The 17,154-nt window shown below is 37.8% G+C and overlaps 1 protein-coding gene across 1 annotated transcript in view; it reads right to left on the bottom strand.

The window, feature by feature from the left end:
* The window catches only part of DISP1 (dispatched homolog 1 (Drosophila)), a 223,123-nt gene that overhangs the window by 59,236 nt on the left and 146,733 nt on the right, over positions 1-17,154 (bottom strand). Inside the window, exon 2 of the mRNA XM_010852828.1 lies at positions 901-1,426. Coding sequence (XP_010851130.1) covers positions 901-1,426 — 526 coding nt within the window. The remainder of the gene's footprint in view (positions 1-900; positions 1,427-17,154) is intronic.

Below are 17,154 nucleotides of genomic sequence, written 5' to 3'. Positions count from 1 at the left end.
CTGGCAATGGCAGAGATTTTCTAGTATTTTTCAACCTACCAGGTCTGAACATGCTTTATTTTACAAAGTACATTTTTTTAAAAGTCCTATGCTACAGATTTATAGGTCCTGCTGCTGTCGCTAAGTCACTTCAGTCGTGTCTGACTCTGTGCGACCCCATAGATGGCAGCCCACCAGGCTCCCCTGTTCCCTGGGATTCTCCAGGCAAGAATACTGGAGTGGGTTGCCATCTCCTTCTCCAATGCATGAAAATGAAAAGTGAAAGTGAAGTTGCTCAGTCTTGTCCGACTCCTCTCGACCCCATGGACTGCAGCCTGTCAGGCTCCTCTGTCCATGGGATTTTCCAGGCAAGAGTACTGGAGTGGGGTGCCATTGCCTTCTCCTACCTGCTATGAAAGAAATTGTTGCTTTTGTATCATCTCAATATATTACATAGTCAGCCAAACCATTTGAATAGAAACTGTGAGTACAGCTATAATGAAGCACTTGGTTTTATACTTCTTTTTCATAAATGTTGATCACTATCAATAGTAGCAAAAAGGATTCCTGTTTAGGCAGCCTCATCACAAATATATCCATCTCCCATGTTTAATAATAAAATTACTGACAATAAAACCTTTTACTGGACTTTATATTTCAAGTCCTAGCAGGGACACCTAACCAGCTCACCAATAAGAAAAAAAGAAAGAGAGGGTTTAACTGACTAAGAAGTCACAGGATAAAACAAATAGAATAATACTTCATTTGCATTTTAACAGCCTTCACACAATCCACAAAGTAATTAATTCCCTTTTTCTGATACATTATTTTCTCCTCCTTTTGGAGAAATCAACACAAGCAGTCACATTCACATGAAATTAGTCAAATGCTAAAGTCCAGCAAACCTTGCGGACCACTCACCTGATGTTGGCTATGTGCTGCGGCACGTGCTGATGCTGAAAATGGTCAGGCCACGGATGATGCAGGCAGAAGGATGGAGAGGGCTGAAGACAGCACGTTGTCTGATAAACAGGTGAATGGTTTGGACAGAGAGATGCAGAGTACTCTGAGTGTGGCTGCATGCAACAGGAGGCCAAAGCAGGAGGTGCTGCAGGGCCAGCCTCGGGATGGCACTCTTGGTGACTGTCATGGGGAGTCAAAGGGTGATGGTATGGGCAAGGATGGCAGCACTGGGGTAACACCGGAGGCGTTCTTTGGTTGTCTAAAGGCAGAAAGGATGATTTAACAGTGCCATTAACTTGCAGGCATCCATTTGGACTCACTTTTGTTCTGGGTGCTTCTTTGGATGAGAGCTGCTGGGCTGCAGGGTCTCCATCACAGGGGCTGAGGGGAGTAGGGGTGGTAGCTCTGGTTGCGATGCTGCCATTGCTCAGAACCATAAAATCGCTGTTTCCGTTGCTCACAGCCATGCTCCAGTTTCCTGACCCTAAGAAAAAAAACGATATAAAATCAACCACTTACAGTCAGGCAGACAATTATGTAGGAAAGACAGGAAAAATATTTTAAAATAGCTCTTTGAAAACAAGGGTTCTTGCAGGAGTTGTGAAAGCATTAGGAGAAGCCCTGCCACACGTGCAACAGAACCAGCTGGTAAGTTAGCCCTCCTCTTGTCTCCTCCCAGCCACACCAGGCAGAACCCCTCTCCTGTCCCATTGACCACTTCCTCCCCGTGTGCTTAGTCGCTCAGTCATGTCCGACTCTTTGCAACCCCATGGACTGTAGCCCCAACTACTGAGCATGCTCTGGAGCCCGCGAGCCACAACTAAGACGAGATGTAATCAAATAAATTAAAAAAAAAAAAGAATTAGAATATTTTAGGATGGGGGTGGGGAGGTGGTAGAATAGAGAGGGGACTTCCCCGGTGGCTCAGATGGTAAAGCGTCTGCCTACAATGTGGGAGACCTGGGTTCTATCCCTGGGTTGGAAAGATCTCCTAGAGAAGGAAATGGCAACCCACTCCAGTATTCTTGCCTGGAAAATCCCATGGACGGAGGAACCTGGTAGGCTACAGTCTATGGGGTCACAAAGAGTCGGACACAACATTTACTATTTACTTCACCAATATCATTCTTTAGCTTTTCAATAATATCATGCTTGAGGTGTTCTGATACAGAAACAACAGGCAAAATGAAGGGCGAAGGTGATTATTCGTGAGGGCAATTAGTTGTGTGGATTAAGATAATGTGAATAATCTTAAGAATGTCTTACATCTTTTAAAAATGTCAAGGAAATATGATTTTCCGTCTAAGTCACTTAGGTCTTAGAATAAGAATAAATAAAAGAAAATAGAAACCAATCAGCTAAGCTAAGAATTGTGGCTACCAAGACATCAGATGCAAAAGTTTTATCCCCTAAACAAACAAATATAATGCTAAAAAAAAAATAATAAATGTAAGTTGTCATGATCTTATTAACTTGTTTTCTATGTTATGTCCTATAGGGTAGTATTGCTTGCATGTAAGAAAAATAGTCCTATGGCTGGGATTTGCTTCAAATGAGATTTTTTTATTAATTTTTTCCCATCAAAGGGTCCAGGCCTTAAATATAAAGGAAAAATTAGTGTTCAAATTACCAGTAACATCTTTTTCTGCCTGGTCAACAAACAAAAGCAAAAACAACCTTCTTTCTTACTTTACCACCTTCTGACCAACACACATACAAAATCTGGAAATGCAGTAAGAAAAATGGGTCATCAAATGCTATTGGTTTATTTGACCTACACATGATGCCAAGAATAAAAAAGAAAACCATTGTTTGTCTCACTAACCCTTCTGGCACAGCATTCTTCTCAGTAGACAAAACAACTTCAGGAGAAATCTCTCTCCAGTCCCTCCCCACCTCTGGCAGACACACAGGTACCAGAAGAAATCATCACTCATGAGGACGATTCCTATGCATGTTTTCACCCAGATTATAAACTACTCAACAGGGACCTTTCTGAGCAGAGAATGCCAGAACAATGCATAATGTTTCAATCTGAATACTAATACCCAGAAGACACTCTTTGTTGTGGTGGTTGTTCAGCTGCTAAGTCAAGTCCAACTCTTTGTGACCCCATGAACTGCAGCACACCAGGCTTCTCTGTCTTTCACTATTTCCCTGAGTTTCCTCAAACTCATGTCCATTGAGTCAGTGATGTCATCCAACCATCTCATCCTCTGTTGCCCTCTTTTCCTCTTGCCCTCAATCTTTCCCAGCATCAGGGCCTTTTCCAATGAGTCAGCTCTTTGCATTAGATAGCCAAAGTACTGGAGCTTCAGCTTTAGCATCAGTTCTTCCAATGAATATTCAGGGTTGATTTCCTTTAGGATTGATTGGTTTGATCTCCTTGCTGTCCAAGGGACTTTCAAGAGTCTTCTCCAGCACCACAGTTCGAAAGCATCAATTGTTTGGTGCTCAGCCTTCTTTATGGTCCAACTCTCAATCAGTACATGACTACTGGAAAAACCATAGCTTTGACTAAACAGACCTTTGTTGGCAAAGTGATGTCTCTGCTTTTTAAAACACTGTCTAAGTTTGGCACAGCTACTCTTCCAAGGAACATCATTGTTCAGTTCAGTTCAGTCGCTCAGTCGTGTCCGACTCTGCAACCCCATGATTTTAGTGGAAAAGATAAAACATTTATAAATATCAAACATATATATAAATCAAGTAGATGTTACTTCTCTCATCAGCCTTACCATCACTTTTGAAAGTGGTCTGCCAGTCCCAAGTTCCTATTGTAATGACCACTGAGAAAGATTTTGAATTGTAGTAAAATGCCCTGTCCTTCAGTTAAATCACTCCAGGTATAAATACCCACTAAAAAACATCTAAATGATATCCCCAACACAGAGCATTTGTAGTTAAATGTATTATCCAACTAGTGGGAAGACACTGTAGATACTGGTTAAGAGCCCTAAACTGATCCTGGAGGCACAGACTCTAATTTTCTCTCTCTCTCTTAATCTGCCATCTCAGCAAGACCTGCGCCCTTAAGTTTCCATTTACTGAAGGATATATCCTTTCTTCTGTTGTTAACAAAACAAAAAGCTGTGTGCAAATGTTCTGAAAATGATAAAACATACTAATCAAGGGCCATCTAAAAAGGCACTGGACTTCATAGAAAGTTAACTGAAATTTAAGATGTTTATTTTCACGGCTAAGTGAAAGACCACCTAGAAAATGTAAGAAGTAATCACTTGATGAGATAAAAATGTAGTCATTTCTCAGCATCAGAAACTCTCATACAAATGCTCTAGAGAAATCACGGAAGGCACATGCTTTCTCTTGCCTTTACCCATGACTCATGTTCCCAAGACTCCTCTACGGACCTCAGCCAGGCTACTGGAGCTGATGAGATCTGCTGAGAAAATCAGGACCTCCTCTTGGCCCTTTTATCAAGACAGACAGACAGAACAGGAATACTCTTTTTCTGGTCTATTGATTTCTTCTGACCATACTGCTGCTGCTAAGTTGCTTCAGTCGTGTCCGACTCTGTGCGACCCCACAGACGGCAGCCCATCAGGCTCCCCTGTCCCTGGGATTCTCCAGGCAAGAGTATTGGAGTGGGTTGCCATTGCCTTCTCCGTCTGACCCTACTAGGTGGGTTAATATCATTTCAGAGAGTTTATTTTGGCTTAATTCAATCAGTCCTACTGCCGCTAATCATAGGTATCAGGTGAGTTAGGCTAGTGAGAAGTATCTAACAAAAATCCTCAAGGTTTTCAAGTGAAACTGACTTTCAGACAGAGTGACCTCAACCTTGAATGCGCGTGAAAGTACCCTGAGACCCCCTCTAGACGCTCCAAAATGTCTCTGTTTCCCTGTCTTCTCATTGACTCTGTTTCTCATCAGGAAAAATAATTTCTCTTTTTCTGTGTAACAAGAATGACAGCTATCATTCTCTCTTATTTTTATTGCCAAAGCATCATTTTGTAGTTACATAAGAGTTAAATAGATTTTTGCAGGTCAGCCAAAGGACCTAATCACGATTTACAACATTTTTTCTAGCGGTGTGGTAAACTGCAGTTCAAGTGCCAAATAACTTACTTACAAATGAACTTTTGGAACATAACTTGTTTGGTAACTTGGAGACTTCTTGTAATGAAGTAGGTATGAGTGGATAGTAAAGAATAATTGAACTATGACTTTGGTTTTATTTGAAGTAACTCACATGAGCTTTCTGAGATTCAGTTTCTTTAAGCATAAACTGGGAACAATCAAGTTGCCTTTATAAATAAGTTGCAGATTATGTTAAAAATGATGAAAAAGCAAAAGCTGGCACAAAATTGTTCTCAGAAATGTTTACAGACTAAGTTCAATTAGTGTATCTGTGTAAGAATTCAGGTGACCAGGACAATGGCAAAATTTCCACCTAAAGTCAAGAGTTGACTTTAAGGCCACAAAGAGAAAGACCTTGTTTCTTTAGAACTTTCACCGAAGTTTCTTCACTGAAACAAGTGAAAAAAAATTTGATCAGATCAGAAAGAACAGCGCAAGAGATGAGCTAGAGGAAGATTCAACATCATAAAAAGGAACTATTGTGATAAATGTAATGCTATGTGATTACAAATGCAGTGACAGTTATTATTTACCGTGGAAGTTTAAAATAAGTCTTGGATCAAATACAATGAATGACTTTAGAAGAGCTATGTTGAAATCACCTGTTTTCCCCAGGGCCATAACACACAGGGATTGCCAAAAGAAAGCTATTCTTGAGGCGCTGGCTTGAGGTGTGGTGAGGCCCGATAGCAAGTATTTTAGTGCCTTTCCTGTTGTTCATGAGTATAACAAGCCAATATCAATATACCCAAAGCCACTAATCTCACACCTCCTCTTTCAACCTTTCTACTAGCATTTTTATGTCCTGAGTGCTTTACCGGTTCTGAGGCTTATATGGCCTTGGGCCAAGGACCATCTTTTGATTACATTTTAAAATTTAAGATTTTTTTTCTTTGGGCCTCAGTTCTTCACAAGTGTAAATCAGGATACAAATCAATGTCCACCTCATATGACTACTCTGAGAATGTAAAAATATATTTAAAACCATAAAAGGCTATGTATTTACAATGAAAGAATTATTATTATTGCTTAAGTGAGGAGAATATTTAAAAAACATGAAATGATGCTTCCTAGTTTCAAAGCCAAAACTATGTTTTAAAATGGCATCAGTGATATCTGTAGCTTAGAAGAAATGGACTGGATGAGTCTAAATTTTAAAGCTGACTCTACTAGTTACCGAGTACCTGGGTCAAATTATTTACATTCTTAGAGTCTCAAAGTCTTTACTCTTTTTAGAGTTAAATTGTTTGAAAAGCAAACTAATGTAACCTTCTGAAAGAGCAACATGGCATTACTATTCAAAATGTAAAATACCCTCATCCTTTGACTCGCAATTCTCCTAGGGTTTACAGTTTGGATATCCTTGAGCAATGTGTAAACGCAAATGTCCAGAGAAAGATGTTGACTGCACCACTGCCCGTGACAGGGCAAACTGGAAATGATCTAAATGATCAATAAGGGACTTAAATTCTGTCATATCCATAAATTTGGTATTCTGTACAATAAAAAAGAGTGAGTTAAATCAGGATTACTTCCAGGGAAAGAAGTCCAAAGTAATACCTCTTCATGTGTGAATAAAATCCAGCTGAAGAGCCAATGTGGTATGAATCCATTTCAATGAAAAAGGGGAGAGGACTCACATATATGGTTAGTGTATATACGTAGCTGGTTTCTAGAAGAATATAGGGAAATGCTAACATTGTTTCCTGCTGGAGTGTTGCACTGGGCCACTAGACTGCCCACTACACTGCCCAGTTGCACTGGGAAGTGTAGAGAAGACTTTCATATTTTCCTTTTTGTACTGCTTGCAACTTTTACTATAAATGTGCTATCTTCATAGTAATAAAATATTAATGAAACAACATAGAAAGTTTCTAGCATGGTGACTAATAATGAACAGAAGATAATTATCATTAAAATGCAAGAACAGAAACAAACTTACTTTACCTTAAAGGATTAATAGTCATCTATTCACTGGACACATTTTAAATTGTTTCTCTTCCAGTATATATCAGCTGTCTTATAATAACACCCCACTGCTGCTGCTGCTGCTGCTAAGTCGCTTCAGTCGTGTCCGACTCTGTGTGACCCCATAGATGGCAGCCCACCAGGCTCCCCCATCCCTGGGATTCTCCAGGCAAGAACACTGGAATGGGTTGCCATTGCCTTCTCCAATACAGGAAAGTGAAAAGTGAAAGTGAAGTTGCTGAGTCTTGTCCGACTCTTAGCGATCCCATGGACTGTGGCCCACCACGCTCCTCCATCCATGGGATTTTCCAGGCAAGAGTACTGGAGTGGGGTGCCATTGCCTTCTCCGATAACACCCTACACAACATATCAAATAACTGGATAAAGCAGGAAATCAAAACCTAGCTAAGGAGAAAGAACAGATGAATACAAACTTTTAGAAAATGGTTTTCAATTTCATTGCTTCCAAATTTGGGGAAACATAAATTATTATTTGTTGGACCAAAGCTATCTGTGAACCAAAATTACTATGACTAGTTTCATAAGCATTAAACAGAGAAACAGAGGAGAAATATAGAGGTGTTCCAATCATATTGAAATGTAAAGAGAAAAGTCATCAGAATTCACATATTAGAAGGTTCAAACAATTACATCCTACTCTGGCTTGGGGCTCAGGACACTAACACCTGTAAGATAAAAGGAAATTACCCTGCTTCTAAGACTAAGAGTAGTATCTCATTGAAAATGCTATCATATAATCATAGTAGGAACTGAGGAAATTATGGAAATGTTATTCATCAACATATCATGTATTAAAGTCTGTTAGTGACACAAAACCTACCCAAAAGATGCAATCTTACTATTAATATTAATAAAAGGGTTACAAAAACCTCATGGTAACTCCTTGCAATTGGAAGCCAGAACTGCTGGTATAGCCAGAAAACTGTCAAGTTAAAATCTACACGTAAGAGACTACACAGACATGTTCCAATTACCACAGTAACCACTCAGCGGAGTCATCCCTATCCTTGACAAATATGAGGCTCAGATAGCCTGAAGGAACAACGTCTTCATCCACGTCAACAGTTACGATGGCACACCTCTTTGGTATTGCCAAACACTTTCACACACATGATCTCACTCGAGCTGATCCTCCTAATAGCCCTCAGAAAAACAGGTGTGGCACGCATTATGGCTCTACTTTGCAAAAGAAAAACTTGAAGTACAGAGTCTCAAATGGTTAGGGTCAGGAAGTCTGATGCTGAGGTTTGAGGGCTTTCTGCTAAACTACATTCCATAAGCTCAATGTATCCAGAACAACCCTTTGCTTCATTAGATTCATAACACCAAACTTAACAATAAATGGCAAGACTGTATCAAAAACAAGATTCCATATTGTAGACAATCAGCTTTTTCAAGAAGAGTGATGTTCCCTATAACACAGTTGTATTAGACAAAATATACAACACTGATATGGTGTTTTTCAAATGTAGATTCTGATATAGTCCATTTGGAGTGGGGCGACAAAATCTTCCAACCTTCCATACTGCTGGTTCGAAAAAACACTTTGTGTAGCAAGGCAAAGACACAACTAGGCGGGAAGGCTTCAAGAGAATTAGGCTTAAGCAATGGCAAAATGATGCCCAATGAAAGCAGACAAGATAACAACAGAGAAACAAAAGGCCCATTTTTCTAATTAAGACAGAGAAGAGTAACAAATTTTAATAGTAGAAGTTCTAACTGATAACCAAGTTTAATTATGGCTTATTTCAGGCCCCTAAACTGTTGTGTGCATAGAAATAACAACCAATCAGATTTTAATCTTTTTAGTGTAATATATGTGAATTGAAGCACCTTGCCCAGGTAACTGCATGTGGCAATCTTTTTCTTTCAAGTGTACTAGATACTGGAAAATAGGAATCCTTCCTTCCTAGAGAGGAAGACTGGATCTTCAGACATAAAGTACCTGAAGTCTTTTTTTTTTCCACATCAGGTATAAAGCCAGTTTGGGAGTACCTCTATTCATTATGCGGAAAAGGCGATGGCACCCCACTCCAGTACTCTTGCCTGGAAAATCCCATGGACAGGAGCCTGGTAGGCTGCAGTCCATGGGGTCGCGAAGAGTCAGACAACTGAGTGACTTCACTTTCACTTTTCACTTTCCTGCATTGGAGAAGGAAATGGCAACCCACTCCAGTGTTCTTGCCTGGAGAATCCCAGGGACGGGGGAGCTTGGTGGGCTGCCGTCTATGGGGTCGCACAGAGTCGGACATGACTGAAGCGACTTAGCAGCAGCAGCAGCAGCTATTCATTATGAACCAAACCTGTTTTAATATGAAATCAGTCCCCTAAAATTGTTTAATGGTCTCATTTCTTATCACTGGTACCAAAATGACCTATTAATATTTAGTGCTATAGCCAGAGAATAAATAGCTTCTCTAAATGCACTAGAGAAATTGACAAAGAATATCTGAGGTAACTTCTAGAGTGGAGCTATTAAAACTGGATGGTGGAAAGACACCAGCCAGGTTTTGTCTCTAACTACATATTACCCTTCAAAGGGCTATCCAAATGTGTGTGTGTGTGTTTTAGCATCTCACTCTGTCAGACACTTCCCTCACAATACCTCTACAAAGATCTTATTAAACCCATTTTAGAGAAAATTGAAGGTCAAAAATATAGTGTAACTAATCCAAATCACATGCTGGGATTTAATCTCAGACCAGCATGTCTCTGAAAGTAACGCTTCTCTAACAATCTCAAGATGCTTCTAGGGCAATGCCAAGTTCAACTAGCTTTTATAGGACCACTGAAGGATACTGATATAAAATTCAGTCTGAAGGTCCACATGAAAAATATCCTCTGAACTCAATATTTCCCAAGACAGTTTTAAATGGTACAATTCAGCATTCAAGAGTGTGAAAGACATATTTCACTGAATTAAAAGAAGTGCTATCCACCCATGTATCATAAAATGCAAACAGTAAAAAGCAAGGTGATGGATTGATTTTGGTTGTCATGTAGCATTTGGACTATTTTAAAATAACATAATTGTTACCTGGCAGCAAAATCTGTATCTTTAATCAATGAATCAGGTCCTTTTAGGGAACTAAAAAGTGTAGTCTTAAATAAAGAAACAATCTTCTTCCCTTCTGAGACAAATTAAATTTTTCTTTGAGTTCATGAACTTTCTATGGTAAAACTCTCCTTCAATAAGAGCACTTTAAATATCTTCATTTAATCACCTATAAGCATTTTATGTGTTGCAAAGAACTCTACAGAAATAAGGCATTATTGATATCATTTCCCATAAATCATAAACTGCAATAAATCAGAAGCCATTTTCTCAAGGAAACAATGTTATACCTTTGAGAATCTATACTACTAAACAAACATTTCATAAGAACCCATTAGGTACTACTATGCTTTCCATCACACCATGAGAAAGCAAACTGAGTTCTAGGCAGTCTGAAAGCAAGGACTCACTATTCTTTTACAATGAAAACTCACTGTTTCCTTTAACTTTATATTATCAAGAAGGTAGTTTCAACTTATAATAACAAACCACATCTTTGAAAATGAAATACACCTAACATTTTTATATAACTTCTTAAATAGGATTACACACAAGATACAAATTGCTAAAGGCACCAATAAATTGCTATATGCTTTACTTTTACAAAAACCATTCATAATACTTGCTGTTTTTGTTCAGTCTGTAAGTAGTGTCCGACTCTTTGTGACCCCATGAACTGTAGCATGCCAGGCTCTTCTGTCCTCTATTATCACCTGAAGTATGCTCAAATTCATGTCCATTGACCAGGTGACTCAGTGGTAAAGAATCTGTTTGCCAATGCAGGAGACACAGATTTGATCCCTGGATCAGGAAGATCCCCTTGAAGAAGGAAATGGCAACTCACTCCAGTATTCTTGCCCAGGAAATCCCATGGACAGAGGAGCCTGGTGGGCTACAGTCCATGGGGTTGCACAAGAGTTGGACGCGACTTGGCAACTAAACAACAATCATAATATTTACAAACAGCTCAATGAATCAGAAGAAAAATTTAAATGAACAGATATAGTTTTGTCCTTGCCCAGATTTACAAAACTGTATTGACAGATAAGAGTTAAACAATGTTAGGAAGATATTATAGTGCCATAGCAAATCTGAAGACCCTGAATTTGGAAAACAGTCTTATTGCTAGATATGAGTTAGCTGAGCTTCATATTATAGGACTGAGTGATAGGAGTTTTATTGCTGTAGAAACATTACTCTCATTTTTCTCGTGTTTTATATTTGATGTACCTTTGGTAGCAGGTCTATGTGAGAAGAGAAATGTGGGTGTAAGAAAGTTTATCTTTTATAGTCTGGGATAAATGATTGTCGAGAACATTCTCTTTCCAATATAAACACTTCTCTATCTAAAAATACATTTCAAGAGCCCTATCACTATACTGTAGCTATTAAAGCAGTTTTTAGAGCTCTCCTTTCCAGGTTCATCCACCAAAATCATCATTCCACAAAATACTCACCACTTCTCCCCACACTTAAAAAATATTATATCCATAAGCATCAATGCTCTTAAAAAAGAGAAAGTATTCTTTTGTTTTCAGATTCCTATTTCAGATAAGTTTCAATTCTGTTATGCTGCAACAATTTAACCCTAAATCTGAAGACTGTATGTTCATTTGCATAACTAAGAATATGCAAAATAAAGCTGAGAAGTTTCTATAATCAGATATGTTGAAGGAGTCTGGGGTTGGTAGATGCAAACTACCACATTTAGAATGGATAAACAAGGTCCAACTGTACAGGATAGGGAACCATACTGGATATCCTGTGATAAACCATAATGGAAAAGAACATTTAAAACAAGAAAGTATATATATGTATACCTGAGGCACTTTGCTGTACAGCAGAGATTGGCACAACACTGTAAATCAACTATACTTCAATTAAAAAAAAAAAAAATCAATCTCTGGTCTTTCAAAAAAATTCTAGAAAGCCCCCTAAAAAGTTGTTATCTAACTCAAGAACCAGCTGAGACATTCATTTGGACTCTGCTGCAAGTCTTGAAGGGAACATAATCAATATAACAAATATTCACAAAGTTACAAGTCTATTACAGTGGTTTCAACTCCTTCTACATACTAGAGTCACTTCGGTAATACGAAACAATTACAGACACGGGGCTCTGGTCCCAGAGGTTATGATTTAATTCATATTATAATGGGGTATGGGCATTAGCATTATTTAAATACTCCCCAGATAATTCTAATGTGCAGCTAGGATTGAGAACTACTGATTTATACTTTATTTAATTAATGCTGATTAATTTATAAGTGCAAGCAACTAACTCTCAAAATATTCAATACTGTTTCAGAAAATATTGCTTGAAATGCAGACTGTTATTGTATATTCTAAAACATTTGGACCTGGTACTTCATGTTAGAATGTATTATAGTATTTGGATTAGTTTTACTTCTTTTTGGGTTACCCTTGAGGTTATAAGGGTGGGGACAAGGATGCCAGGAAGAGAAATCCTCAATAACACATTAGTTTGAGAGGCAACAGTGTGAAATTCATGTGGAACAATGTTGTGGAAATACAAAACAACTTGTCACATGGTCTCAATTACTGGGTTGGTCATAAGATGTTATGCAAAAACCTGAATGAACTCTTTGGCCAAGCCCATACTTATGATCATCTGAATAGAGTTTAGAATATAGCGAATTTGACTAACAAGTTTATTTAACCCTCAAGAAAAAAATATCTCCCCAACACCTGGTCAATCTCCAATGTGAAGTCCCAACCCTCTCTATTAAAAAAGCATGCTCCCTAAAGCTTTGTACCAAAAAGAGAAGGAAAGAAAGGGAGAGAGAGAATGAAGGAAGAAAGCAAGAAGGAAAAAAAAGAGAGGGGAGGAAGGAAGGAAAAGGAAAGGAAAAAGAAAGAAAAAGCCTTCTGACTGCTTTTTAAACGTTCCAATTCTAGAGTCAGACAGCCTCCAGACACCAGACCTACTAATCTAGCCTGGTATCCCACTAACAACAAAAAAAAACCAATTAATCACAAGATGCTTTGGTAATAAACAGAACCCCCAAGATGTGATAGATCTATCTTTAAGTCATAAGATTTCACCTGAAATTATTTTGCTCTAAAATCACAAAGCATTGAGCAATCTGTCTGTATCACTACAGCTCTTCCCCAGTAGAAACAGAATCATATGACTGAGCTTGACTCATGTTGTTGAACAGAGATCACACAATCAAGTCTAAAGACACCATGAATGTTTAATATTTTGCACATCTCAAAACCTCAAAATTTAGCAGCTCAAAGGAAAACACCATCACAGAGATAAATCAAAATACAAAAATTCTACATCCACATACTGTGAAGCAAAAGAATGTGAAGGAATTTTTAAAACGTCTTTCATAAAGCCAAAACCTAAGATCAATCACCATTAAGCGCTTGAAAGTTGTTTGATTTAAATGGTAACCTGTTGTTTCTTCATCCTACACTTAAGAATTATCTAAGCTTTTCCCACCAATGCTAAGCATCTGACACCAGGCTCCGCTCCCTGCTGTTCCGTGAGTTTGAGAAGTAGCAAATCAAATTTCCTCAAGCAGCTCCCCAAATGGGTTCTTCCCTGCAGAGTTCAGCAAATCAAGTCTCAGGGGTATCCTTTAGTCTACTGAGCAACTTGGAAGACATATCTCAAGGTATTTGTATGAGACACAATTGAAGACATCTTTTTACTTAAATAAAGGACACTGAGATTTACTTTCAGCTTAGAAATACATCAAATTTTGATTGCTTTTCTTACTTGAATTGGATCAGTAAAGTAACCCTTAGCAAGAGTCTGGGTACACCTTTTATAAATCTTTTTCTATTCCTTACTTAAATTACCATTATAAATGCTTGTGAATTCTGCTGTTTTCTTTCCTGTATGTATTAGGTGAACTGAAATTCCATTTACATTGTTCAAGTGGGAATTTCATTTGCTCACAAAGATAATTAAATTGTATTTTTCAGTTCAATAGGTGAGTGTCCTTATTTAGCAAGCATATAATAAGTACCTACCATATTCCCTGTGAATAGTGTTTTTGGAATCTAATATGTAAGCCTGAAATAAGTGAGCCTGTTGAATAGTGATTAAAATGATAAAAGAACAGAAATTAAGGGAGAGAGAACAAAAGGCCACCCTGTTCTCCAGTCTTGCTTTATTCATATATTTAGTTCTTTTGCTTTATATTTTTCCAAAAGACTGAGAGATTAAGCAGTTCATTTGTCTTGATCCTCAACATTCAGTTTTCTTTCCCGTGTTAGTGTGATAAGGACCTGCAATTTTTGAAAAATCGGAAATCTTCATATAGTCAGTGTGTCAAGGCTTCCATCACCCATACTGAGCTGTAAGGGTTGTACTGCTGAGGGTGGCTCTGATCCAGTCCCAGAAATCAAAGTAGTCAGAATGAAAGGCAAAGAACTGACTCACGGCAAACACTGAAAGGCAGATCCCCCGTTACCAAAAAGGGGTTAAGTGGTTTAAGACACAGTGAAAAGACAACTGGAACGAGACTAAAATTTTGGACGAATCCATTTTATAATACATATCATTTCCTGGACTGAGGAAAGGTTAACATGTATTTTACTACATTGCTTTGTAGGTCAATCATTTCAGACTCTTAAACATTACACACTTTTCATAATCAATGCAAACAGCTCATGCTCATACTTCTATAATCCATGTCTAAGATGCAAGCTATATGAAACATGGAAGACACATAAAAAATACTCTGCCTTATCTTTGTATACTAAAACAAAATGAAGTATAATCAACCAATAAAATATTCAAGATTTGGCAATGAAAGCATAAGATAGTTCATCAAGAGATGTAATTTTTAAAGTACAATAATTTTTTTAAATCATATTTTAAAAATAATGCCAAGACTGTTTAACACTTTAAAAAGTAGAAATGTGTCAGCAGACATTAAAACCATGGGAAGTGGTAAAGCCACTGTCTACCAGTGGAACATTCTAGAGTTTATTTACATAGTTTAGTGACTTCCCAGCCATCAAAGGGAACTGGAGTTTTCTTAAGTATAAATACTATTATCTAAGATAAAGATAATAGTATTTATAAACAGGACATATTCATTCTTTCCCTTTCAACAGGAATACCTATTACAGAAAATTTTAGCAAACTGTAAAGTATGCTGCCCATTTTTTACATTATCCCTGAAAAAATCATTTATGTTCTGTCAATGATTTGCATGATATACTCCAGTTTCTGCAAATATTTTACCCACTTGGTTTAGAAAATTTTCACATTTCGCTACAAAACATAAAAATATTTCACAAGTTACTCTAGTTTGAAATTTTCTACCAGTCACATATAAATCATCCACTTTAATTTTAAGCAAAAGTAAACATGGCAAATACATTCTGCTTTCTATGATGGGTAATAAATCCAATTATAACGTAGCTATTATTGCCACCATTAAAATGAACATAAGACATGAAACATTTTATCATCTCAAAAACAACTTGAGAGTGTAGAGCAAGCTCTGTGTTTAAAACGAACATTGATAAAAATTAAACTTGGTATGGAAGCTTGGCTCCCAAGCTTAGCTCCCAACTTCTCTTTTTAAAAGCTGGAAGATGCTAATATTTTACTATTTTCCTACAACATTTAATTCACAAAAAGTGATTAAGGTACTTCCTACAATTCTACATCTATTTTTTGACCAACTGGCAATGAGAGAAGCATTTATTTTCTGACTTTTCTGATTAGAAAGTGATTAAAAAAGAACCTCAAAGCATGAAACAGCTGAACAACTTGACATCTGAGGTTTCTTCCCAACTTCGTAAAGAAAGCACATTAGAATAAACCTTAAGAAACAGCTTACCTTACCATACTGTGCTAGACTAACATTCAAAACACTTCATGAGGGATTTAAATGCATTCAGATGCCGTTCAAAGCTTACACTGAAAGAAAACTGTGAGCTAGAATTCTAAATTCAACCTGAGAAGCACACAGCAAAGTTCAGCTTTAAAAGAAATTCTCCCCAAATACATTCACAGAAGCATGAATAAATGTATTACCTTTCTGTTAAGAGAAGCAGCGTTCCTGGTTCGGTTTGGTCTGCAAGTGACTGCAGTAGCAACAGCCGACAGTGGCCGCAGGAACACGGCACAGCAGAGGGCGACCACAGAGTCGCAGGAGCAGCTCCTCAGAGCGGCAGGACAGACCCAATGACAAGCACACGCAGATTGCTTTGAATTAGGCATGTTAGGGGCTGGAACTTTCCGAGTTTGCTCTCCTATAGGACAGGAGAGGTTTTCTCCTACTTAACCCCTGGGGGCAAGGTCTCCGTAATGGTAACAGCTGGCATACAGAGGGGCTTGATCTGAGCACAAGGTCAGCAAGCCAGGATATGAAGCTGACATGTAATTTCTAGCCTTTTCCTGCTTCTACAGGGAAATTGCACGAAGGACTGTTTTTAGTTATAACTTCCTTTGATCTTTTGGACTTAAAGTTACTTAGTAGATTAAAGCCATGTTAGCTGACATTATTTGCTTGCTTAGCCTAACTTAAGTGTTGCAGATTCAGTTTTCTGACACATAGGGCTACTGCATTTAAACTAACACAAATAAACACCAATCGTGTTTATTTCCAAGTTCCGGGGATTCTTGTGTTCTTTCACAAATGGCTCTTGAGACTCTGCTTTTAAGGCAGAAAGTTCATAGTTTTTCAAAGAGGCAGCCTTCTTTATTAAAAAAGAAAGTATTATTTAAAGCAGTTTTAAGTGTTTCCTCTTCAATTGTCCTTAACAAAAACAGTTAAATGAATTTGACACTGCTTTTTATAAATTTGTGGTCCTATTGATGCCAGTATTTAAAATTCCACAGTCACAACATAAAAAGCTTACAAATACCTTCAAATAAATGCTTTAAAATTACCTATGACAGCTACTGGCAAATAAGTGATAATTTACTGAATCCATGAAATCTAACTTTTTATGACTTTAATAAAAATGTGTAAACAACTCTTACAACGGGCTGTATTGATAGCAATTTCAAAGTTAGGGAAGGTAATACAAGCAGTCAAAGGAAAAAATAGATGAAATTGGGCTTCATG

The sequence above is a fragment of the Bison bison genome, unplaced genomic scaffold (genome assembly GCF_000754665.1).
Source record: "Bison bison bison isolate TAMUID 2011002044 unplaced genomic scaffold, Bison_UMD1.0 scf7180017864317, whole genome shotgun sequence".
NCBI lineage: Eukaryota > Metazoa > Chordata > Mammalia > Artiodactyla > Bovidae > Bison > Bison bison.
The sequence above is the reverse complement of the archived record's forward strand: the minus strand, read 5'-3'. Positions and strand labels throughout refer to the sequence as shown.